This window comes from Phaseolus vulgaris, chromosome 9 (genome assembly GCF_051622355.1).
Source record: "Phaseolus vulgaris cultivar YP4 chromosome 9, ASM5162235v1, whole genome shotgun sequence".
Lineage (NCBI taxonomy): Eukaryota > Viridiplantae > Streptophyta > Magnoliopsida > Fabales > Fabaceae > Phaseolus > Phaseolus vulgaris.
In genome coordinates this window covers 32,575,193-32,602,236 of record NC_143506.1, presented here as the reverse complement: position 1 = coordinate 32,602,236, position 27,044 = coordinate 32,575,193, and the positions used below count along the sequence as shown (strand labels likewise).

Below are 27,044 nucleotides of genomic sequence, written 5' to 3'. Positions count from 1 at the left end.
GAAGGCTAGAGAGAGTAAATCGTTAGAGAAGAGAAGAAAAACTTTGCTAAAATATTATTAATACAATATATTAGTCTATAAAATACTATTAGAAAATTTTAAATATATAATTTCATGTCGATGTAACTACCGAGATGTCCATACATCTTTATCCTTTTTAAAACTAGTTAAAATAAGAAAATATATTTACCATAATTTATGGACACATTGGAAGAAGAAACAAAAAACAATATTAATATTTGATTCATTGAATCATTCCTTACTAAACATAACATTAATCTTCTGAAATTGTCAATCAGATGATATGTTCCGAAAATGAGTAAAAAAAATGCTACATAATCTGAAAATATGAAAAATTGAAGAAAAAAATTTACATGAGGAAGCTTTTCCTTTCCTTTTTGTATGAAGCCTTATTTTAGCACAACATCAAGGACAAGAAACATGTTCCAATTCGCAAAATCGTGTTTACAATGAGGAACCTCTGGTTACAACAATGCAAAGTCTAAGAAGTCAGAGGCTGATCTACCCATCACAGTGGCAAACTCATTGAAGCTAATGACACCATCCCCGTCTGTATCAGCTTCCGTGATCATCTCTCTGAGCTCTCTATACGTAAGGGGTTGACCCATTTTGGCCATTGCCCCTGCTAACTCTGCGGCTGTTATAAAACCATTCCCGTCACGATCAAAATATTTAAATACTCCAAGAAGCATCTCTCGGTTCAACAATATCTTTGCACTTATGTTATGCAAAATTGCATCCACCAACTCATCAAACTCCACAAATCCATTTCCATTTGAATCCATGTTGGTTAATAACACATGGATTTGCTCACTTGAGGGCTTTAACCCTAACGACCCAAGGAGGGCAGCTAGCTCCATATTCGTTAGGCTACCATCTGAATCTGTGTCGAATTTTTCAAAAATATCCCTTAATTGGCGAAGTTGATTAACTTTAAGTTTTGACATGTTGTTCTCAAGGTAATCAACGAAACAACAATGCAATAGGGATGTACAATACATGGGTGAAATGCGTCCCACAAACAAAAGTGCCAGAAAAAATGAAACAAAATGTTTGGATTGACGTGATCAATCCAAAAGTTTTGGACGTGAATAAGAAAACATGAATTCAATATCAAGACGGGGAACCATGCAAACACATGAGTTCCACGCTAACAGAATTTTGGAGAGGTTAAGAAGGAAGAAAAGATGAAGGTGCTTATTTTAGTATGATGGGATGAAGTGTCATTGGTTTTGATTCGTTAATAGGTGACATTTATTTCATTTTAATATCTTAAGGAGACAGTTTAGGAACAAAAAACACGTAGTTGGTTTTACGTTCCAATGAAACTGTCTTACATTGTATTACTTACCAACTTTCCCAATTTTCATTCTCATTCTCATGTCATCATACACATGTCCATTAACACTATTTATTAACGTTCTTACATGGATGTTGATTTTACAAAAATTATAATTATTATTACATTTTATAATGTATAAATTGGTGCAAACTTTATTTTATAAATTGATTTTATAAGATTGAATTATATTTAAATTCACTTCTTTAACAATTATTTCTCTCTTATTTTAATATATTTATGCATAATAATTAATTTGACAAAATTAAATTTTAATAAACAAATATGCATATTCCTTTTTTCTTTAATCCATTATTATATTAATATTTTTGGTGTTGCTGGTACGGTTGTTCAGTGTCTTCTAGTATCCATTATTGATGATCGTATTTTAGATAGCACTGGTCACGTGGTTCACCACAAAAGGCGGTGGCGGAGGCGCTTTAGGTGGCTTCTTCTAATTTCATGGTGGTGGATTCATCTCCGAATTTGCCTTCAACCAACAACTTTTTTTTTTCTCCAATAAACCTAAATAAAAAGAAATCCTTAATAGAACAATAGAAAAAGTTTACATTGGTCTCAGATCCAATTTCTGGTCACGGTTCTCCAATTTGGCTCGTTGAACTCTAACTCCAACTTATTTTTATTTTTTTAAATTTCAATGCAAAATAATTTTGAAACAATAAATTTGATTGATAGTTTTATATTTAATATGATTTAAAAAAAAACCATATTCAAAGTTAATCATTATTAAAAAAAAGCATCTGTTCTAAGAATTAAGTGGCTATGATTTATCATTATTAATATTTAATCTTAATTTATGAATATTATTAAAAATTACATAAAATATAATTATGAGTAATAATTAACTTCAAATATTTAAAAATTAATTTTGAGCAAAATAAAATTAAGAAAAATACTTGGAATATTAAAGGTGTATTTTAGAATATGAAATTTAAAGCGTTGGTTTAAATTATCGTTGAAAGAAATTATTAGTTGTAGAAAGAGGAGACTTAAATAAAGCTTAAGAACATCTACTACAATGAGATAAACAAAAATTAAATATAGTTAGCTTCTGTTAACTACAATTAGTCTCCCAACAAATTCAATTATAGACTTAATAAGATAGATTTCAAATATTTTCTATAACAATTGTTAGTTAATAAGAATAGTTAAAAGGAGGTTGTATTTGTTTGAAAAGAAATTTAAAAGATAAGAATAAGAAGATAAAAAGAAGGTTGAAAATCGAGTTTAAGGTTTTGGGTTTAACATATATATAATAAATTGATCAAACATGTGTCCACCAATTCAATATAATCTACTTAATGAGATCTGTGTCCACTAATTCATTTAGTACCTTACTTGTCTCCATATATCTGCTCATAAAATTTTTAGTCTTTTAACTCTTGAATTAAACAAACAAGATATTTTCAAAATAATAAACATTAAACAAGAATTCCAATTAAATAACATAATTTATAATTTAGATAGATTACTTACTCCTGTCTCAACATATCACTTTCAATATATATAAAAGTACATATTAAATTTTTTTATAGTTACTTCTTATTTAATAATAATTCTTATATAAAAAATTCAATTAAAAACGATATAATCAATACATATTACGATATAATAATAATTAATGTTGTCTTAGAAAAAATATTAGTATATGTATGTATTTATATAAGTAATATATTAAAAAAATTAACATAGAGGTATTGGAATTCATTTACAGAAAAACACAACATCATAAACTACTTTTCTATTAACAATTTAACGAAATTTTAAAACAACTAGGGATTTTTTTAAGATCAAATAATGGAGAAATTTAGGCTGTAATTAACTAAAATCACGGCAAATGCAAGGGTAGATTCCTCTATAATAAATATTCATTCGTGTGGAAAGAATACTAGTTCCCAAAATTATAAATGATTCTCGTTAAAATTTTGTCTAAACAAAGAATTTTGCTCCTTTATTGTACCCATTATAAAGTGTATTTTATAACCAATATAAAGACTAAATTTGTGTTTTTCCTAAATGTTTTATTTCATTTAATATTTTCGAAAACGGAAAAAATAAATTGTCTTAAAATTGAACAAGTTTTACATGTGACTATTGACTTAGTTAAATTTAATAAATAATTGAGACCGTACATGCTAAGTACAACTTCATCAATTTAATATAAAAGTTGAAATAGTAGGTTACAAATACTACTTGCTCAATTTTGGAATATTTTTTTTTCTATTTAAAAGAATATCAAATGAAATTACATCATTTACGAAAAAAATAAAAAATCACTAACTATTCATACTCCTGCTTAACAAAACATATTACACGGTCTTAGAATATTTATATTATAATTTTTTCTTAGTAAAATGAAAATCTAGCTCAATTTAATAAACCAAAACTCCATATAATTGGTTTGCACTCAGTAGTTGTATATTATAATTTAATCATGATTCATAACTAAGATATTTTCTAGAAGTTATTCTTATCTCATGTAGTAGTGCATGTCTCTTACAAATACTTTTATTGGAGTCTCCTTTTCTATCACACTTTTATTTTGATCCACAAGATTACCTTAAAAGGATTCCCTTATTAAGGAGCATCACTAGACATTTTTTATCAACTCTACCTTAAATATATACAATCCGAGGACGTAACAAATCTAGGCCTATCTATGTTCAGGACCATTTTCATGCGGCAAAGAAACAGAACATGTTCAAACTTGAATGCTCTTTGATGCTCCCGAACTTTGGGATGTTTCAAAACGAGCCGTGAAGCCAACTGTTGTGTGTCTTATGGATCTCTGTCTCACGACATGAACGTATTCTGGGTCAGTTGTTTGTTTATCATTTCGAATCCATTGTATCATCTGATGGAACATGGGGAAGAACCTCATTTGGATTGAAGCATAGGCGAAGTATGGAAGGAGTGAAGCAACAAGCACAAGCAAAGTGAGGAGCCAGTATGATGGTGCTGGTGCACATGCTTCAATGAAGACCTTATAGGCAGTGGTTGATACAGTGGGATCCATTGTTCCATACACTATGAGGAATATGTACCAGAAAATAATGCCACCCCATATGAACAAATGTTGAATGTAAGTGAAATAACTGATGGATAGTGCCATTTGGGAATTCACCACCCACACCACACAAGTGTACATGGTTGCACCAAGAACTTCCAGGTCAGCAACTTCCCCTTCTTTGCGGAATGCTTGATTCTCCATTGCGTTGATGCAGAAGAAAAATATTACGCTAGCACTCAATACTCCATTAGATGCCCAACCCAGGATCCGTTTCCAGCTGAAGAGGACATTTTGCACACCTTCTTGATATAATAATGGGAACTGAGAGTAGAATTCATTAAGAAAGATGTTATGGGGTGAAAGTAATGGTGTGTTTTATGTATCAAAGGAAACAAATTTCATCAAACAGAATGGCATAAAGATAAAGGGGTACCTTGAGACATAATCTAGCAGAGACATCCTGGTCAAATACTCCTAAGGCAATTACTGGAAGGGAAGTGAAGAATACGTTATATAGTGAGAGGTACCAGTCATTGTATGCAGCTTGCCCTGAGAACGAGGCGTAGATCTCATAGAAGAAGAGGGTGAAGCCAAAGGTAATGTTCTTGTAAAAGAAGTAGCAGATCTGCCAAATGAAAAAAAGGGTTGATATAGTTTTATTAATTGAAGGAATGTGTGGTGAGAGTAATGGAGAATAAGAATGGCAAAATATTTGACTAGTAGAACACAGACAGGGTTGTTTATGAAGTTATGTTACCATGCAACACATGCGTCACAAAATATTCATTCCAACCAAGGAATATATGTTTGAAGAAGTACTGCTGATGTGAACACGAGATTTCTTGTAAATGACTTAAGCATTGGAATTAGAACAGTCTTTGTGAATATTAAATGGAGTAGCCTATGCTTTAACGTATATACTTTGTCAAAGACAAGTTTGTTACCATTGATGAGATTCTTCTGTAACACCAATGTCCATGCACAAGAAGTAAACGCTCTAGAAACCGAAATTGGGCAATGGCAATATCACTTGACATAACTGCCTGAAATTTTTATAGAAACGAAGCAGAAGAAAAAAAAATTAAGGGTCGTGTTTATAGGAAGGTAAATCGAAAGAAATTTTTTTGTTGTAAGTAGGACATTTCAGATTTACCTGCATTCCTTCGACACCGTTTATACCAATCCCAATGTCTGCTTCTTGAAGCATTCCAACATCATTTGCTCCATCACCAATTGCTAGAGTTGTACTACCAGTTTTAATCTTTACCAGTCTAGTAACCTGTAGTATCATAATAGTAAATACTTTAACAGATTGAAAAAGTGGATATCACCATAGGAGGAGTTCAAGGATAAATAAAACTCTTGTTTTATTTCAAGCAAGAATATTCTCAATAAAGGAAGAGCGAGCAACTACAAAGACTATGAAGTACATGGAAAACTTACTAGTGCTTTCTGCTTGGGAGATGAACGACAGCATATGACAGATGCACAGCCAACAGCAAGTGCAAGAAATAAGTCCTTCACATCATCTTCTAGTGCATAAGTAAGAGACTTCCCATCAATGATGAGAGCTAATGCCTCGGAGTTTTCATCATATTCAGCAAGTAATTCCTTTCCTTTCCTTAGTTGAAGAATAACACTTGCCTTGATTGCCTGAAGAATCATAAAGCTTCCATCAAAATCAAGCATCCATTACCCTGATGTTCAATGGTTAAAAGACTAATTTATTGTATGGGGTTATGCCTTACAATATAGATCACAAACTGGCAGCGGAACATAAAGGACTTTCAGATGCATGTGCCTTGATTTAAATGTCTTGTGCATGGGATAAAACTGTTATACGTTCTGCTTTCTTTCAATCATATAACATAAAGAAATCAGAGTTGGGGTTTACCTCTGCTGCAGCAGACTTGTCCTCCACTTTCTCCAATGACTTGATTTCTGGAGTGTCTGAACTGATTATAATTTGCTTCATTCCTTGTCTGAGCAAACTACATGCAAACCTGCAGTCACATAGAGTTATTCAATCAGTGAGGTCCCATTATCACAAAAGATGTAAGAATCTATTGATATACTTTGAACTTACCCAACATTGATTGCCGTCTCCATTTTATCACCAGTCAGAACCCATAGTTTAATTCCTGCCTGAGCTAGCTTGTCGATGCATTCAGGAACCTGTATGACACAAAGATTCATAGGAACATAGCATAAAGAATAATTACAAGTTTCAATGACATCATAGAACATGGCTAATTTCAAAAGAACACATAGCTCTGCTGAATACTCAAGCAGTTTCAGTATCGCATTAAAAGAAAAGAAATTTGGTCATTGATTCACTCTAATGTCTGAAAGAGAAACATTGTTTAACATACCCCATTTTGAAGTTTGTCTTCAACCGCAGTTGCACCAAGAAGAATTAACTCCTTCTCAATCATTTCTGATATTTCCTCCACAATTTGCTCCCTATCTGCACTTACTAAGTTGTTGGCCTCCATAAATTCTTTATTGAATATATTGTACTCTTCTTCATCAAGTTCCCGATATGCAAGTATCAAGGTCCTCAAACCGGCTTCCGCATATTCATCAATGTGCTGCTTAGTCTTCTCTTCAAACTCTCTTCCATTACTTCCAAGTCGTTCGAACATGACACTGACAGTAAAAGCCACAAAAAAAAAAATTTAACATTTTGAACATAAAACAAATGATACTCACCTAGTTTAAGATATCCCTGCCCTATACTGTATTCATACTTCAAAAGAAAGTAGGTTATGCTTTATTTGAAGGGTAACCTAAAATGACCAGTCCATTAGGTGGGAAAGCCTCAAGGCTTAAGAACCACATCAAATGGCTTATCCAACTCAGTGTTGGACTCCTAACAATAGGAATTAAAAATAATGAACAAGATCACAAACCTGTCTGCTCCTTTGCTAAATAGTAGCAATTTCCCCTCTTCATCTCTTACAATTACAGACATCCGCTTTCTTGTACTGCTAAACTCTAGCATATTCAAAAGTTTGTAGGACCTGCAAAAGTGAAATTATATTCTTATATGCACAACCTACTCTCCAAGAGTAATGTTGCAGATTAAGGTAAGATATAGGAAATCAAGCACACACATACAAGGACAAAAACCTCACCTTTCAGTTGTTTTTCCTGATTTGGGATTGAACTCATGCAGTGAGATAGTTGTCTGTGTCCTTTCATAAAACCCAAACCCAAGTTCTCTGGCTGCAACCACAAAAGCTGCCTCATCAGGTGACTCAGCTTCATATGAAATTCTACCATTTTCTTCATCAACTTCAGGTATTGCAGTATGGCATACTGCCAACAACTGCAGGAACCTATGGATTACATTGGCGTGAGGTTCATTGATCCAATTTCCATTTGTGATCCTTTCATCCATAAAGCTAAAACCTTTAATGGAAGACTTTACTTCAGAAGTCTTTGGAACATAACCATCTTCTGCCAACTCTTCACCTATAGGTAATCCTTTTCGCTTGGCTAGAGCTCTCTCAACTTCTGTAACTCCTTGGCCATAGGCAATCCCAGCAATAGAACACTTGACAAATTCCATAGAGTTGCAAGTCAAAGTTCCGGTTTTATCTGAAAGTATAGTATCAACTTGACCAAGTTCTTCATTCAAATTTGAGGTACGAGCATGAGCTGGCCTGTCAGTTTCCTCGTAATACATATGCAAATCCTGGTTGATGAAAATGCTTTGAAGAACCTTTACAATTTCAATGGAAACGTACAAAGAAATTGGAATCAAGTAACTGTACAACATGAGTGCAGTCAAGAATTGCAGCATTGCTGCAACTGGTGCTTTCTTTGGATCAAAGTAAATTGTCGTATCATCTGGTCTGAGGTACCATCGCTTCATAACTCCATTTTCAAGGTCTTCCCTAGTTGCAATCCCGAAAAAAATTGAACCAACGAAAGATATTAAAAATAAGACAACGAACAAAAAGTAAATGATTTTATCCATCCGTTTCTCAACTGTGCTTCTCTTGGAAGGAGGTTCTGTTGAATTCTGCATAACCTTTGTATCATGGCCTGTAAAAATTACCACACCATAGATAAACTCAGTGTTTCTTAGCTTTGAGTCCCTAAGCAGCACCTGCTGAGGTGCAAGAGGATGCAATTGATTTTCAAGCTCCAAATTCCCTACAAAGGAGTACAAATTTGCATTTGGATCTTCGCATTTGATGATAACCTTGAAATTTTGATAGCTCGAGTCTTCTTGCAACTTTGATGTTTCTTCCAGTGCTTGTTTAAGTTTTAGATTTGTTTCTCCATCAAGATTCATGGTCTCAACATAGCAAATTGCATCATCATAGCTTGATGAAAGTAAGATTAAATCAGCAGGGAAAAATTCATCCTTTTCAACCTTTACTATGTCTCCAACTTTCAAATCCTTCCATTTAGAATAGTCAAAAACACCATCTCCATGGTGCATTTTAACCTTTCTATTATTCATATGTATATCCTGATGAAATCACAAGACTACATTACAGGCCTAATAATAATTAAAAGGAGCATGAAAAAAAAATTGCAAACACGTTTGAAAAGACAAACTAGCAAAATTTGCATTCATCCACTCACATGTAGATATTCCTAAAATAATTCTCATCAGAATAGGCATGAGTTCAGCAAAGTAGGCGCTTTGCCCCTCACAATTCCCTCATCACAGTAAACCTCACCAGAATTTCCCAAAACCAACTCTTAAAATAATAAATAATATCTGTAGGCAAAATCAACCATATTCAATTTGCATAGAGAACAGAACAGCCTCATAACAGATTTGAAGCAAAAGCAGACATAGTCATCAGAACATTACCTGCTTTTTCCTCCTCCAATCCTCCACAGCCTCTTTCCCCATTGTAGCTGCAACCACAGCAACAAGAGGAATAACATTGCTGACAGCCGAATAAGGAGAAACCGGGAAAAAAGACAGAATTGCACAGACAAGGAAGTAAAAATTGGCAACCCTCCTGAATTGCTCAAACAAGGACTTGGGTAGGAAAGTAGCCACTGTATACTTAGTAGTACTCACATAATTGTCACCGTAACTCACAAAACTTCCCTCCCCTCGTTCTGCCTCGTTGCAGTACACTATCCTTGAGAATCCAGGACCCCCTATAAGTGAATGCTCCCCTTTGAATGAAGCTTTGCCACAAGAGAATGAATGGATTCTGCTGAAATGACGCCTCTTCCTTCTGTTACTACCACCCATAATTGCAACAACTTTGCCACTCCAAAAGCTTACAACTTATGCTTCAAATTACAATACATTACAACCTTGCATAACCGACCTCTTAAATAAGTTCCAGTCTTGAAAATCCTCCAAAAGGATCAGTTTTTGCAAAGATCAACTAGCTTTATTCACTTGTCCCAATGCAGGACCCAAACACAGTCACTGTAGATGTTGAGTCCAAGAAAGAAGGGAAGAAACATGGCATTAATGAATCAACAAAATCCAAAGAAAAGGGGCACTTTTTTTTATTACAAAAGAAGTGGTGAGAGATTTGAGATGTTTGAGATGTTGATCTAAAAATACACCTGTCCAACAATGATTGAAGCAGACAAGGACAAGTTCAAATCCATGTAATGATATGATTAGCCAGAAAGAATATATCTATGTTCGGTGTTCAGAATTGAAAAGAAGAACTTTGTGCTGAAATTGTAACTGAAGTAGCATGGAAAATGTTGTTTATGTTTGTTAGGTTAGTAGCTGAAATGAGAGTGATATCCCAGTTTGACTTATAGCTAAGAAGAAGAAAAGACTTAAAACGTGCACATGCTGCTATTGGTCTTCCCTGCTAATCAGTTCAAACACTCAACAACTTCATTAAATATACTCAGGCTCTTGCAAAAAAAAATTAAGTGTCAAACTATTTATAAATTATAACACTTTTAATGCTATAATTTTTTTAATAATTTACAATAAATATAATGCTTAGTATTTTTTTTTTGTATGATTTACTTTTTTAATGTATTAAATGTATAAGTTTTATTTGAATAATTGAATAACAGAGTGGGAAATTAAATAAATTCTATATAAAGATTTTTATATTCATTAAAATTCAATACAACTCAAAAAGTAAACTCTTTATTCTACTTTTTTTTCATAATATATATTATTTCTTATTTTAATATTATATTATAACCAATTTATTTATATGAAAAATACCGAGAAAATTATTAAGAACTTTTCCCTCACTTTCAATCACTTTTTACATTTCCTTTTCAAAAACAAAAAGAAAAATGATATATTTTGTCTTTATTTATATTTCCTTTCCTCCTATTTTTCAAGTGTACAAATAAGTGCATACCTTTCTTACAAAAGAAAAATTATAGTACTTTTAATAGGGATATTTGAAAATTTTTTGTTATATCAAAAAAATATAAAAATCAAATATGATTTAGTTTGATTTATTTAAAATTTAATATAAAATTTTAATTAAACTAAAATAATTTTTTTTATTATTATTATAAAATTGTTAAAATGTTTTTAAGAAAAATTGTTAAATATTTTTTATAAAAATTTATAACATTTTTTCCCAAAAAAAGATTAAACATTAAAAAATGTTAAAATATATGAATTATTGCTATATTCACAATTTCAATTTTCTTTAATACTTATAAACTAATTTCTTAATCTCATCCTTAAAGTTCATCATACAAATTCATTATTTTATTTTAATAAATATAAATATATTATAAATATATTATAAATATAAATACATTATAAATAAAATATCATCAAACAATAATACATAATATGTATGTTTATTACTTATTAATTAACTTTAAATGTATAACAGTATTTAAATATTTTATTTTATTTTATTTGACTATTTTTTAAATCTAAATAAAGTTTTTAGATTTAGAAAAAAAATGACTTAACTTTATTTTAAAAATCTTATAAATTTGAATAGTTTATATGTTATATTTATTCAGTTTACAGAAAAATTAAATGACAAAGTATTTAAATTAAAAAATATATATATTTTACATAACGATTTTTCCATAAAAGCTCACAAAAATAATCAAACTTGTGAATTTAAAGTTTAATTAAGAAAAAATTAAAAGAAAAATCGATTTTTTAAATTTACCTTTATTTTTCTAGTCCATTGGACTTTGAACGCTACTTGTTTTCAATTACTTTTGAAGTTTTCAAAAGTTTCAAAAGTTTGTGGAAAAAAATGACTAAATTATAGACATATTTGCAGACATATTCATTAACAACTGGAACATAGCATTTAAAGTTTCTAAGCCAAATTAAATGCTAACCAGAAAGTTTGTTAGAACTTCCAACATTCCTCTGTTTACGAATGTAACAAGGCTTCTAGAAATTCGGTTGCCTAGAAAGAAAAACATGCATGAAAGCACTACATAAAAGTAAGAGTATTTGATATCGGTAAAACCCACTAAATCCATTCAAAAATCTAAAATTAAATCCTAGATTAGTTAAAGAAGATTCAAACTTTTTAGTGAAATTTATTAGGTAACAAACATTCAGATTAAAGTCTTAATAACTTTGTATGTCTTATTTATTTTAAGGATAAGTGATAACAGAGTTTTCATTTAAATTTTAATTTATAAAATGGTTTTCCAAAGCAATTAAAAATTATGGAATGATCAGGCTAAATAAGCGTTAAAAAGGTAAAAACAATCAATTAAATTAATCAATCTTGTTGAAAAGAAGATGAAGTTTGAAAAATAAAAATAAAAACACAAGAAGGTATGGTTGAATTGTGTTTTAAAGATTTATTGAAAATTTTCGTAAATATTGTTTGACGAAGATAACTACTCAAATGATAATTTTGTTTGTCAAGCGATTTTTTTTTTTACTTACATATATTGCATTTGATCTACCATGTCAAACCCAAGTTCATAATTTTGTAAATTTACTTATTTTAAAATATTTTTGAAACTGGTTTTTCACAATTACTCTTCTTCTTAAGTTAATGCAGATAAAAATGACATGTACGATAAAGGAGATAAGGCAGAGAGAAAATACACATGTCGATTCGCAAGATCCAGTTCTCAAACAATATTGAGTTTCACTAAGTAGACTAACAGTGCAAACTACAATCAAGTATTATTTAGGCTCATAGTCACTTTTGACTATTCTCTTGAGTATTTTTCTACAAGTCACTCTTGGCTTAATGAGTATTTTTTGGGTTTGTAGTAATCCTTTGAGTATTATTTTCACAAGTTACTCCTGACTTAATGAGTATTCTTGGGGTTCGTTGTCACTTTTGACTAATCCATTGAGTAATCTTTCAACAAGTCACTTTTAGCTTAACAAAGTATTCTTTTTCAAACTTCTAACATATTCTTTTAAATAAGAAGTTTTCCAATCTTAGGTTTAGTAGTTATTCTCCCTTTTGAATTAACACAAACAATAATATATTATATTTTATATTGGTTTGTCTGTCTTAACATATTACATCTAATTCCTAATCAACAGATTGAGTTCCAATAGGCATACTAACATTGTGAAGTACAATCGAGTATTATTTGGACTTGTAGTCACTCTTGGCTCAACAAGTATTTTTTGGGATTGTAGTCACTCTTGTCTAGTCCCTTGAGTGTTATTTCCACAAACCACTCCTAGTTCAACGAGTATTCTTTGAGATTATAACAACTCTTGATTAATCCCTTGTGTATTCTTTCCACAAGTCACTCATGAATCAATTGAGTTTTCTTTAACAAGTCACTTCTTACTCAACTGAGTACTCTTTCAACACGCTACTCCTACCTCAATTGATATTCTTTCAATAAATCATTTATAGCTTAACTAAGTATTCTTTCAACGAGTCACTCTTGGCTTAACGAGTATTATTTGCAAAAAAAAGTCACTCCCAATTTAAATATGAAGGTTAAGTGAGGTATGACCATCAAATCATGAGTTTTTCGTACTAGGGAATGCTTGTATTATAAGGTTTAAGAGTTATCTCTTAGTTCACTAAATGAACACTCACAATGTTCTTTAAGGAGCTTTTGAGACACAAAAGTTTTAAACTTCAGCACAGTGAAACGTCTCTTGTTTACTCTTCTTATTTAAGGATAGTTTTATGTAGGCCCTGAAAAAATATAGTCATTTCAAATCAAGTTTGATTGTTGAGTAACTTCTATTCTCTTGATCTTTTTGTGTCTAACAAGCTTGATAGTGGATTATGTCACTTCATACAACTTTTAATGATCTTTCTTTTTTACATAATATTTTCACTTATATATTATAATTTGACCTAATCTAATCGATATATTTGTCTCCCCATTTAAAATGAACCACTGCAAAGCTTTTATCTTTTTTGCACCTCAAAACTCTTTGCATCAAAGGAATTAAAGGATGTCACCCTGGTAAGAACATGAATTAGGTGCCACTCCAAATGATAAGAACATGGATTGGTTGTAGTTAGAGTTTTGAGAAAGAGGGTCTCATTAGATTTGTCAGAGATCTTCAAGGTTTGTTACATATCACAGAGCTTGATTGAAAATTTTAGAATAACAAAAAATTATGAAGAAAAATTAGAAAGATTCATAATTCACCCCTCGCACAGCATACTGGAATATGAGTTGAAAATTCAGATAATAACTTATATTCTGGTCCAATGGCTGAAATATATGATGCACCATAGATAATTTATAAAGGTGATTCATTGTAGCCTTTGTCTTGAATTATTAATAAAATCAATTAAAGATTATTTTTACTCATTTTAAAAATACAAGTAACTAGATTAGACTCTTTAAAAGATAAAGAATTAGAATTAATCGTGATAAAATATTAGATGAATAATTTAACATATACTTTTTATGGTGACAATCCAATTAAGTTGAATGTTATTTTTTATGATTGGCAAAATTCTTCATCAAAAAATTATCTGAATTAACTACTTTTAGAATAATGTTCTACTTTTTCTTTTTAACAATTTGGTTCTTTGCTTCATGTTTATATACTTCCCTAGAAGTGTGAGATGGCATTAAAATAACCAATTTACATTAAAATGTTCACGTACTTTTTCTCTTTTTGCTCCTATACTCACACGTTTTATTACTTGTTCATTAGACTAATTATTCTATTTCACATATAACATCATTGTGAAAAGAAATTCAATAATAATATAGATGACAGAAAAAACTATATTTTTTTCTAATATGTTCACTCATATAAAGTTAATCTGGTTAATAGTATTTATTAAGAAACTAAAAAAATAATATATCGTAACAAAGAATGTATAATATCGTAACAAGAATGTTAAGAACTTAAAAAAACCCTTCCTTTCTTAAAAAATTAATAAGGCATTTAAAAACACTTGTTGCTATTTGTTTGGTAGCAAAAATCATTTATAAAAGTATTAAAGTGCATTGAAATCGTGAAAGTAGACTTTAACGATCATATTTGCATGCAACTTTATATCATCTAAAGAAAAATGTCTCCATTTTACACTTTAATTAGCTTTGCATTCGATGCCTTATATGATAAGGAGATGTTAAAATAATGGATGACACATAGGTTTAACAAACTTGCTGTTAATAACATTTTAAAAGTAGAATTAAACCTAATCAAATTTTGAAAACCGAATTCAAAGAATATTATATATTTATTTATTTATTTATACCTACCATAATTTAATTAGTTTCACCATCTTAAATATCTACTAGGAGATGTGAGAAAAAGTGATAAAAAAAAAAAAGTCTACTAAAAGAATATTATTTGATTTTTTTTATTGTTTTGTATAAGTGTTTTTTTTTTATCTAATCTGGTTTCTTTTGTTTGTCTCTTCGATTCTTTACTGAGATTTTTTTAAAAGATGTTAAAATCCTAAGTTTCAGTTTATTTAAATTTAAAGTTTTTTCTTATGTATAAGTTTTGATTTACTTTTCTCATATTTGTGTGCATTATATTATAAAGTGGATTTTAAATCTAACTCAATTCCATAAAACCGACTCGTGAGATTTGCACCCACTTATATACAATGAAATGTCTTAATCTCTAGTCGATGTGAGATCTCCAACGTACTTTTTCTTTTCTTGAATAATATGTTTTCACGTAATAATAAATTTTATAAAGAGTTAATTATCACATCTAATATATTATTTGATTTGAAGTTTGATAACTCTGTCATAATTTTATTACTAAAATGTTTGTTTGTGGATTAAAATGTTATTAAAAACATTTGGTCCGTGGAAGATACATGTATGTTACGCATGTGGCTTTTAAAAAGGAAGACTTGAAGCAAAACTCTCCCACTTGCATTCCCACTTATTTTAGTGCCATGCCATTTACATTCACACTTCCATTGCCTTTTACAAAGTTTCAATCGCCCAACAAGTTAATGCTAAGGGAAAATGGACTTGTTGAAAAAGGAATGTCAAATTGCAAAATGGGGCTTTAAGAGAAGTGTGAGATAAAAAAAAAGATATTATGTGATGAAAAAGTGAGAAAATGAATTTAAAAAGATATTGTGAAAATATGTAAACAAAACTATTTTACTTTAATTAGAATATTGGTAAAACAAAATTGAATTGGGATAGGAGAAAAAGTTACGAAAAGAAAAATAGTCTTATTCCAATGTTTCTTGATGAATGAACATTTAAAAAAAAATGTTTGTGTGAAACATTTTAAATCTTTAAATGTTTTTCAGTAAAATAATGCTTTCATGCAAATTGTGAACTATGATGTCACTTGTCCTTTTTAGAGGACACTTCCTAACTTTGTGTCCTTTATTATCCTCATCATTTAATTATTTGAGTAAACAATGGTTCTTGTAGACGACCTCACACCTTTAGAGAAAAAGCAATCTCAAACAAATTATTATTTTAAAGACATTAATAAATGGATGCATGTTTATTTTTTCTTAAATAAAAATGGCATAATTTAAATGAAGTCTTATTTATGAGATTTTCATTTTTTTTTTACTTTTTTTTAGGACATTAATGAAAGAAATTATTTTATGAGAACCATGATTATAATCTATCTATCATATAAGTCATGTAATGAGAATTTTATAAATATGAAATATTTTTATGTTAGTTCAAAGTTTAATCAACATAGAAAATTTTATTATGGAGATTAAAATTTTAAATGACATAACAAGTATTTTACATAGTAAAAGAATGCAGTTATTGATATTCTTTGAAGATTGTATATTTTCTTTTAGATTCTAATTACACTTCTATTTACCTCCATAAACTTATGTCTATTGCCCCAATCTTCATCATATTGGCCTTTTCTTCAATACCTCCGATTTTCAAGTTGAACACAAACTCAACCTTGACCTTGTCATTTTCACAAAGAGATCAAGTTGCTAGGGAGGCATTTTCCGACAATATCTTAAATCATGATGTGCTCCTCTATTGCGTTCAATTTTAGCTTATTCTTGACTTGTTCATTTTTGTAGATCTGTAGAATTTTCGCTCAACGAAAAGAGTTTGTTAAAATAATTTATCATTAAATTCATATTCTCTGAAACACCTTCGCTCAATAAATGTTAATTCATTGAGCAAACTAACAGCCTAGTTTTCACCGACCAACATGATTGCTTACTTTTATGTTATATAATTTTGACCATAACAAATATTATTAATTTGATAAACTAATGTTTTTATCTAATTGACATAAACAAATTATTAGAAGAGCATGCAGTCTTCATATAAGCAACAAACCTTCAAGAGAAAAGCAAGCCTAGTCTTCATATAACCATCGAGTTTCAGAATGTCAACTTTACATACAACTCCAAGATGATGCTCATGAGAAACTATCCACATAAAACATATAACGTTAAAAATGCAAGGTGAAAATTTACTTTTGAAAATTTTAAATCATCTAAAAAGGCATCAATAATTGACTCATGAATTTCTATGTAAATTCTGACGGAACAAACCAAACTATTTCTTATTGTATGCTAAATTTAGTATTGTTAATATAAGAAAGGGATGTTCAGTATAAAAGGTACTTTTACCTATTAAGTTGAGTGCAACAAAGAATGATGTTAATTAAAAGACTACCAACCTTTGTTGAAGGTCTTACAAGTGAACAAAAGATTTGCAAGCAACCTTCAACAATTTTATTTAAAATGCCTATAAATTGAAGTTAATTCATGCGAAAATAACTAATGTTCTTGTGTGAAAATTGTTAGAACAACTAGTTGTAGAAAGGGGGATGAATAGAGCTTGTAGACTCTCTTTTTCAACAAAATTAAACTATATTGTCTAGCACAAACACAACAAAGATTTATACTAGTTCACCCCAAAACATGGACTACATTCAATTCTTCCTTAAGCAGACAACTTAGGAGGTTCCACTAAACAAAACAATTGTTTATAATGAGTACATCAACCTTTCCAGGTTAACATGAGTGCAACAACCTTTCTAGGTTATAAACGACTATATCAACCACTCCTGGTTTTACCTGTCTCAATCTCCCACTGAGATCAAGACCATTCACGATAAAAAAGAGAGACTCTCAGAGATAGCACAATTAAAACTCACAAGGGTAAGACTTCACATTGTAAAGAATTACAAAGTTTTTTTTCACAACCCAATATACTAGACACTCTACTTAGCAGATATGTAGGATTAATGATTCTTTTTTGAATAAATGTTGAATGCGACTTGTGTATTGTTTTATCATCAACTTTCTTCTTTGTTTTCTTTATAAAGGCTTCAAAAGATGATTATCGGCTATGTTTAAGCGTCTTCTTAAAAACAAATGTTCATATTTATTGCAATAAATGCTAAAAAAGAAACTTCTAATCTAATTGATTTTCTACATCTTGAGTTTTAATCTGCTTATAGAAACAATGTAAACATATTCAAAATATATTGTAATAAAAGCATATCAATCATAATCATATAATTGAAAAACTTCTTTATCATAAACTTCTTTTGAACTTTAAGATTCAAATTCTTTCCAAACTTATATATTTTAAACATTGAAGTATATCTTTTATTATAAATCATTTAACAAAATTAAAGTTCGTTATAGCTTAATAATCATTAAAGTCATAATAATCACAACAATTTGAAATTAGTAGCTCATGATAAGCTTAGCTTGATAGACCGTCTAACGCGTTAAAAATATTAAAATTGTCTAATGCATTGAAAATCAACACAATAATAATTATTATTGTTCTTTCTTACTTTTGCACATGAAAATACTTTGTTAGTAAACACTTTGTATCTTATAGTGTTTGTTATCACCAAAATCTCACAAACTACTTATAATGGGGTCTTAAACCGTCTATAGTAGATTAGATTGTCTTGTGTCTTAACAAAAATTATTGCGTGTTTTGCATATTGATAAGTTTTCTTTGAGTGACAATTCTATAGATAATCTAATTGACCTTAAATAAGAATGTGTTTTCTTTGTAAATATTTCACTTTTGCAAAATTCTCTTAAAAATGAGTGCTTATATTTATATTCTCTCTTAGAGAGTTATCCTTATAATCTTCAAACAACATCTTTTCTTGTTGTAGCAAGGAGCGACAAATATAAAATATCCGTGAAAGCTAAAATTGGCTTAATGACAAAGAATAATTGTGTTGTTTTTATCTCAAAAGAAGATAAAAATGATCTATAAAAGAAACTTTGTGTACTTTCCATAAACCACTAGTGACATTGAGAATACTTGTGTATTTTTTTATTATAATAGAGTACTTTAAGAGTTTTCTTAAAGAAGAATTTGATGAATCTCATTTGTAATGTAAAACGAAAGTGTCTTTTTTACCTCAATCCTTTCATGAATCTTATAAAAATATTTTGAAATTTTCTTCTTAACTAGTAGGCGATCCCTCTAGACCGTCTAGAACAAGTGTCTTCTGAAAACAAAAATTAAGCTTCTACTCAACTCCAATGCCAAACTTATCTTATTATTTTGAAAGGAAACACAATTCTAATTGCATTAATCAAGGTTGTGTCCCTATTCATAACTCTCGGTTTTCTAGTATTTTTTTTCAAACTAATTTAATTTCCATGAGGTTTCTTTTATCCTTATTTTTTGTTTTTAGATTAGATTTGTATTTTCTCCAAAATTGTTGATTTTTTTAAAAAGAACGTCATAAAAATTGTATTTTACAGCTTAAATTGTGCATAGACCGTCTAATAGTTGTTTTGATAATTTGTAGGGATATTTTTTAATTTAACTTGGAAATTAGAAGCTTGAAAAAAGACATTGATGCCAATGAAGATTGAAAAGTTGAGTGAAAAAGCAAACACATGAAGAAAACTAGCATTAAACTGTCTTGGTCAACAGACACTAGATAGTCAACACTATGCCGAAAAGAAGCTGAAACAATTAGTTTAGTTAGTTTAGATCCATTTTGTGGGTCCAATTCAAGGCCCACCCAATTGTTAAGTCTTGAAACTCTATAAATAAAAGTGTAGTGTAGAAGCAAAACCTCATTGATCATTCTCAGAACACACAAACCAATTGGTTATGTGTTTTCTTCATTACCAAAGAATTTAGATTTGGGTCCCTTGCATTTGAAGTTGAAGATTATTGAACCATGGTTTCGGTCCCTATTTTTCGTTTCTGAATTGGGTTTCATTTTTTCTTTTATGTATTTCCATATTTCCTTTCATTTGTGTTTGTTTACATTTATATGATTTACATTTTCAGACAATTCTCGTTGGCTTTCAGTTTATCTTAAATCAATCTAAATTTATATTTTCATCATACTTTGTTTTACATTCACAATCTTTACATTTTTGCAATTTGCAATTTCTTCATTTTTTTCCTTTACACTTCCAATCATTTACATTTCCTACAATTTACTTTTCAACCATTTACAGTTCTTGCAATTTACATTTAGACGTCCTCACTTTCATTTTCTCTCATGCTTTCTAAGTAGAATCATTAGACGTTCTAGTAAACGATTGCTAACTAGACAGTCTAACAATTGTACTTAGTTTTTTTTTCCTGCAATTTCGTTTGTTCTTTATTAGACATCCTATTTTCCTTTTCATCTTTTGCATAACTATTAAGTAGTTTAGTAGATGATAGTCGACTAAACAGTATAATAGTTGTACTTAATCTTTTTCTTTGCATACTTTTATTCGTATTTCACTTTAGTTTTTAGAGTAGGTTTAATTTTTTATTCATTTTACATTCTCACAGATTTTTTTTGTACTTTTTTTCTTTTAAGGGTTTAATGCATTTTCTATTTTAGTCATTTATTGCAATTTCAGTTTTTGTTCATTTTGTTTACATTTTCAATTTATATTCCAATTTACTTTCAAGTGTTTTACAATTTTTCCTTTAGTTTTCAATTCTTTACATTTCAAGTGTCGGTAGATGATCTATTAGACAATTGTCTCTTTAGACAATCTATTATGCATTTTGTCTTACGTTTCAGTCATTTACATTTCAAAACCCTCAATTCAAAATTCCCCTAACGTAATTTGTGAAGAAAAGAACATTAAACAATTGATTCAATTAACATGTTTTCTATAGGATTCGACATAGGTTGACCATAAACCATAATAGGGGAAACTTAGTTTTTGTTTTGAAAATTGAACACTACTAAAGTATTTATCACCTATCAATCACAAAAATCAATAAAAATGAATCAACTTTGAAAAAGAAGAACTCTAAGTCTTTCAAGAGCCCAAACAAAATTATTTTGCACTTAGACTCCAATAATACGAATGTCGCAAATAACAAGATCTTAGTGGATATCATCTGGTGGATGTCACACTAGACAATTTCAAGTAAGGTCAACTGATACCAACTACTTTTGTACATATTATCCATAAGCTACTATAGTAAAGATATTTAGTAATTTCATTGAATAAAGGTGTGTCCAAAATTATCCCTCACAACTCCTAAAGTATCTTTCATTCTATGTCAGGGAATATACATATCAGACTTAAATTAAATGTTTCATTTGTGTTTCAAAACCTCTTTTGGTTGTCCAATATGCATACCTTGATGGTTGTCACAATTTTTTTCAGTGTGCTCCTTCAATGTCAATAGATACTTTTATTGTTAACCATACTCTTAGATGTTAATCAATCAACATAGGATAACTACCAACTAATTATTATGTATTTCACAAAGTAACTTAACAATTCATCATTACCATTCTTTATTGGTTTTCCTTAGAGTTTAAACACATTTACAATTGTAATAATTTTTGGTTTAAATTTTTTTGTATTACTTATATTTACCATCACTTTGCACCTTAACAACACAAATATTTTCCTTCCTAATTTACTATTGAATGTATCTAACACACACATCCACCTACCAACACACACTCACACGCATGAAAACGTGTCCACTTCACAAAATAACTCCCTTCAATATTTCTTATCTATTTTCAATTGTTAGATTAAACAAGTGAACTCGTCACTGATAGGAAGGCAAATATTTTGCAGTTAACTTCTATAAAGATATTTGGAACACTTTATTCATCTATCAAAAGAGTAATCTTATATATAAATTTGCAACAAAAATGTATAGCAAAACTCGTACTTCCAAATTATGACACAGCCTTCTTGAAACTACCATTCAAGAAAGGTTGGAACAAAAATCAACTTCCCCTTCTAGCTTTTTAAGCCCATTTTATTATCCTAAATACCATATAAGCTTGGTCCTAATTAGTACGAAGGGCAATGCGGGCTAGCCCACCCCGCATAGGCCATAATGACCAAGTTGGTTGCCCCCGCGCAAGGAGTGTGCACTCATTTCACTGGTCTGCCACACATAAGAGGTAACCCGCGAGCTTGCGGGCTAGTCCACATAAAAAAAATCAAAAATTAAAATTTCATTAATTATAAAAAAACTTATTCTTACTACTAAAAAATTAAAATTGTATCCCTGCTTCAATTCATTCAATTAAGATAAAAATATAAATTCAAGTACGATAGTTATTAGAAGGTTTCATTAAAATAATTAAAATTTTGTTTTTGCATCCTATATATGTATATAAATGTATAAAAGTATCCTATCAAAGTTTTGCTACAAAATATTTTAATGAAGATGATGATAAATGCCAAATTATTTTAGGTTGAATCCTCCTTCTGGATTTACCTCTTTTGGAGCCAAGTCCAAGCCTCTTTGTTGCACTGGAATAAGGCTCCGCTGAGACAGAGGACGCCCTACCTAATTATTACACTCCGACGATCAAGTCAGCTAGGGCCCACCAAAAGCAACAAGTTAAGAAAGTGTGTCAAAACAACGTACCTTTACCTGAAGACTTACTCTCCTTTTATTGTCGCACATGTAACATGCAACCACTCTCCCTGGAGATAAGTAAATCTTAACTGAAAATAATCACATTAAACTTTTATATTTAACAGAAAAAACCACCTGCCACAGGCACCAAATGACCTTCAGGTGTTATCCGCAGGCCCACTTTCTGTTACCAATGCATCTCTTTATCTTCCTAGGATTAATAGCAACTAGTCACGTGCAACAAATATGCAACAAAAACAAGCAACAGAAAAAATATTGCCACATACTAATAACAAATATGCACAATAACGACAAAATTATATTCACCGCACAAACATATTTATAAGTAAGTGTATATATAAAAATTACTTTGCGTAACAACCCTTCCACGTGCTCTGGGCCTATCCTGGAAAAGAGATATTCGCACAGGCCTCACCCAGGCCCATCAACCGAGTTGACCTCCCACGGCGCAAAAGAACCAAGCGTGCAAAAAATACTACCAAGAACCGAGCACTGGTCAGTACAAATTTGAAATGTTAATTGCTATCAACGTTTAATCTTAATGATAAGTTGTTTTTATAAATATGCGAACAATCGATGTTTAGAAATCATCTTAATAATCTTATATACGAGGAATCAATATAAATGATTTTTATACCAGCATCAATATCAATCAAAGGATACAGTATTGTCATGTTAATCAAAATACAAAAGAGTGAGAAAGATAAACACCAATCCCTATTTTTTCAATTGAAGCAACAAACTCTTTGACTTGATTATTAATCATTATCACCATAACAAATCTCAATAAACTGTTATTATTCTGTTTTATATTTAGTTAATCTTTTACTTGATTATTCAAATGTTTCTTGTGGGTTCGATATACGTTCTTAGGGACAAATTATTACTTCTAACAACGCGGTGCACTTGTCGTAGAAAAGTCATCAGATGACTAATTTTTTAACTATCATATTGAAATCTCTTCTTTATATTATTTTTTTATTAACAAATTTTAAATATAAGACTTTACTTAAAATTAGATCCACTGTCACTCTTAATATTAATCCTTTAAATGATTAAAATAAAACATTCCTTTTTTTAGTACATTAAATTATTTTTTTAAATAAAATAAAATAAATGTCACACTACAATAATTGGTGAATGGGGTATGATTTTTTATACAAAAAATAATAATTATATTTTATTTATGTAGGCCAGTCGGGCAACCCGCCCTGCTCCGTTGTTAGACCGTGCCGACTGCGAGTTATGCGGGGCTAGCCTAAGCGGGTCAGCGAGCTAGATTAGTGAGTTTTCTCCGCACTTATTGGTAGCGGACTGCAGGTTGGCCCGCATGGCTCGTCCCGTATTGTCATCCCTGCTAATTAGACCATGTGTAATGCTTTCTTGTACAATTTTGGTTCGAGCATTTCTTCTTGCACCTCCATACATTTCTTCTACGCCTCATAAATATAAAAATTCTCATTTTTTTTCTTTTTAGATTGCACAATCCATAAGTCATTTTTTCTTAAAAAAAGTGTTTTTTTATTGTATAATCACGAAGTCGATTTTCACTTATGGATAGATTCCATAAGCTAAAACTGACTTTCGAATCGTGTAATCTGAAAGCCAAAAATTAATTTCGGATTGTGCAATCTAGAAGCCTTCTTTTAAGAAAAAATTACTTTCGGATTGTGTAATCCATAAGTCAAAAATGACTTCTAAATTAAGCAATCCATAAGCTTTATTTAAAAAAAATGATTTTCGGATTGCATAATCAATAAGTTAAAAATGACTTTCAGATTTTGCAATCCATAAGTTGTTTTGGATTATGCAAACTACAAGAAATGCAAAAAATGAAAAAAATGAGAATTTTTATATTTATAGAAGTGAGGAAGAAATGTAGGAGTGCAAAAGAAATGTAGGAAGGTGGAGGAAGAAATGCCTTTTGGTTCTTTTATTTTTTAATTCAAAACCCATTTATTTCTTTTGGACTCCCTTCTCATGTGGGCCATTATTCCAATCTTCAAGCTTAACGAATATTAGGTTTTTTCCTACACTTTTATAACTTCTTGTAACACCACATACTTCTTAAAATAAATAAAAATACTCTTTATTTTATTAATGTTCTTTTTTATTTTGGAATGAATGATCTGAAAAATTTGGGATTATAGAATCTGAAAGGTATTTCCATATTAGATATATCTTTCAGATTCTATAATTCATAATGATTTACTTTAAAATATACATTATGAATTATAGAATCAAAAAAGTATTTCCAAATTATCTATAAAATAATTTTGAATTTTGTAATCTAGAATGTAATATTTAAAAAAAAAGAAATAAAATAAAATAAAATATATATATATATATATAGAGAGAGAGATTAGATTATACAATTCAGGAGGTGTAAATAAAAAAAAAATCAAATTATAGAATTCGGAATGAATTTTTTAAGGGGTCTTTTTCTTGACCTATGGGATGCCAGTATAAATTATGGATGGGTGAAGAAACAGCCCGAATATTATCCATTTTAGTTGGACTTGAAGATTCTATTCCTTTTACGCAAGACCATAGACACATACCTTTATTAAGTCTTTCCTTTTATACAAATAATAACTTACTAAAGATTTAAATATGATATGACTCCATCTGATTTTATTTTTTCTTAATATTTTTTTAATTTTCTTACATCTTCTAATTGTATTTTATTAATTTTTATCATTAACTGTTGTTAATTTAACACTAAAAATAAATAAATAGTAATTAATATAATAAAGAATAATTTAAATTGAACAAATATTTATTTTTAATATAAATAAAATAAATTTATGTATTTTCATTATTATGTATTCAATAATTTACTTTCAAGCATTTTATTTTTATTAAAATAAATATAATTGATTTATATACTTATAATCTATGAAGCTCGAACATTCTTCTTAAATGGTGTGTCGGTGTCCGATACTTGTATCATATCGGTCACCGACACTCGTATGACACTTGTAGGACACGTATCCGTGAAGTGTCCAATTCAAAAAGTATTTATTAGATTTCTAACAATTCTAGTACGGTTCTAACACAATTTTAAAAATGAAAAATACATTAATTTTATAAAATTTAAACTTTATTGTATAAATTCTTATTATGATTATAAGAATAAGAAACAAATCTTTGTGAACCAGTCATGAAAAACATCTTTCTGCTCCAAAAAATAATCTGAAACATATTTGTGCACATAAATCTTTATTGTCAATTTATATAATTCATAATAATATAATATATAGATCCGTGTTCCCGTGTCCTACATTTTAGAAATTTTACGTATCTCCGTGTTCGTGTTCGTATCGGATCAGTGTTTGTGTCAATATCTGTACTACATAGCTTATAATTTATTTTTGATATATTAATTTTTATATTATAAATTTGAACTATTTTAAAATAATTTATTTTCTAATATATCATAAAAAATTATCTATAAAGATAAAGATAAAAATTATAAATATTTTATATTCTTATAATTAGTAAATATAATATATTAAAAGTATATGTAAGATGGTAAATAATCATTAATTCTTTTTTGTATATTTACATAATTTAAAAATATAAAATAAAATTATTTAAATAAAACTTTATGTATAAATATAATACCAACAAAATGTCAACGATTTAAAAGTAGTTTTTTTAAAAAAAATATCCCTATACTTACAAATTGTAACCCCCATAAACAGCACCCCTCCCCGCCACCAGAGTCACCTTTTTTCTTCTTCTTTTTTTTCCTTTTTCTTCTCTCTTTTCTCTTTTCAATTTCTCTATCATACCTCATCTATTCAAAAAATCTGATCACGCCAATTTGTAGTTGAGAAGTCAGGATACATTTCTATTCGATCAGATTTTCAAATATAGTAAGTTCATTTTTATTCTAAAGTTCCCTTATTCTCTATTTTTTTCTATGATTTATCAATCTTAGTGGGATTAATTGAGAAAAATATTTCTCTCAACTTGATCTGATACTAAAATTTGGAAATATTTAGGTAACTTGCTATAGGTTCCTAAATTTTGGAGTGGTTTCTCTGTTTGAGGTAGAATTTCCACCAGGATAAAGAATTTCAGGTAATGGAAGCTAACTTTAATTTTTAATAACACCCTAGCCTAGAAGATCTGAATGTGGAGGGGACGTGTTCCCAATATTCAATTTCTTTTGCAGGGATGTTGTGTGTTTATATATTGTGTTGTTTGTTTATATATTAGAAATAGATTTTGATGGCTTAGTATTTAAGTGTTAGTTTTTTTTATGTTAAATAGACTTTTGAATGTTGTGGATCGCATTTTGAATGATACTGTATGGTGAAAATAGTATGGAATTGAATTCATACATTTGTGATAATGTATGGACTGATGTTTGTTTGTGTATTGAGTATTGATGCCTATGTGGTAATAGAGATCTCCGAGCTTCACTGGTGATCT

General features: G+C 29.6%; 2 protein-coding genes across 3 annotated transcripts; both read right to left on the bottom strand.

Moving 5' to 3' along the window:
- Window positions 1-336: 336 nt before the first annotated feature.
- LOC137821699 (putative calcium-binding protein CML16) lies at window positions 337-1,167 on the bottom strand. The gene has a single exon (XM_068626414.1). It carries the CDS (start codon window positions 1,020-1,022, stop codon window positions 486-488), a length of 537 nt encoding a protein of 178 aa, XP_068482515.1. The 5' UTR covers window positions 1,023-1,167; the 3' UTR covers window positions 337-485.
- A 2,660-nt stretch (window positions 1,168-3,827) lies between these two features.
- LOC137821795 (putative phospholipid-transporting ATPase 9) lies at window positions 3,828-10,216 on the bottom strand. Of its 2 annotated transcripts, XM_068626549.2 has the most exons (12): window positions 9,445-9,576; window positions 9,229-9,275; window positions 7,529-8,877; window positions 7,304-7,414; window positions 6,764-7,040; window positions 6,478-6,566; window positions 6,286-6,394; window positions 5,835-6,044; window positions 5,545-5,670; window positions 5,336-5,434; window positions 4,825-5,016; window positions 3,828-4,712 (listed from the first exon to the last, which is right to left on the bottom strand). In XM_068626549.2, exons 2-12 carry the CDS (start codon window positions 9,268-9,270, stop codon window positions 4,083-4,085), a joined length of 3,234 nt encoding a protein of 1,077 aa, XP_068482650.1. In that variant the 5' UTR covers window positions 9,271-9,275; window positions 9,445-9,576; the 3' UTR covers window positions 3,828-4,082. The 2 variants fall into 2 exon arrangements, with proteins under 2 accessions (XP_068482650.1, XP_068482649.1); XM_068626548.2 differs by having other exon boundaries at window positions 9,229-10,216.
- Between the last annotated feature and the right edge of the window lie 16,828 nt (window positions 10,217-27,044).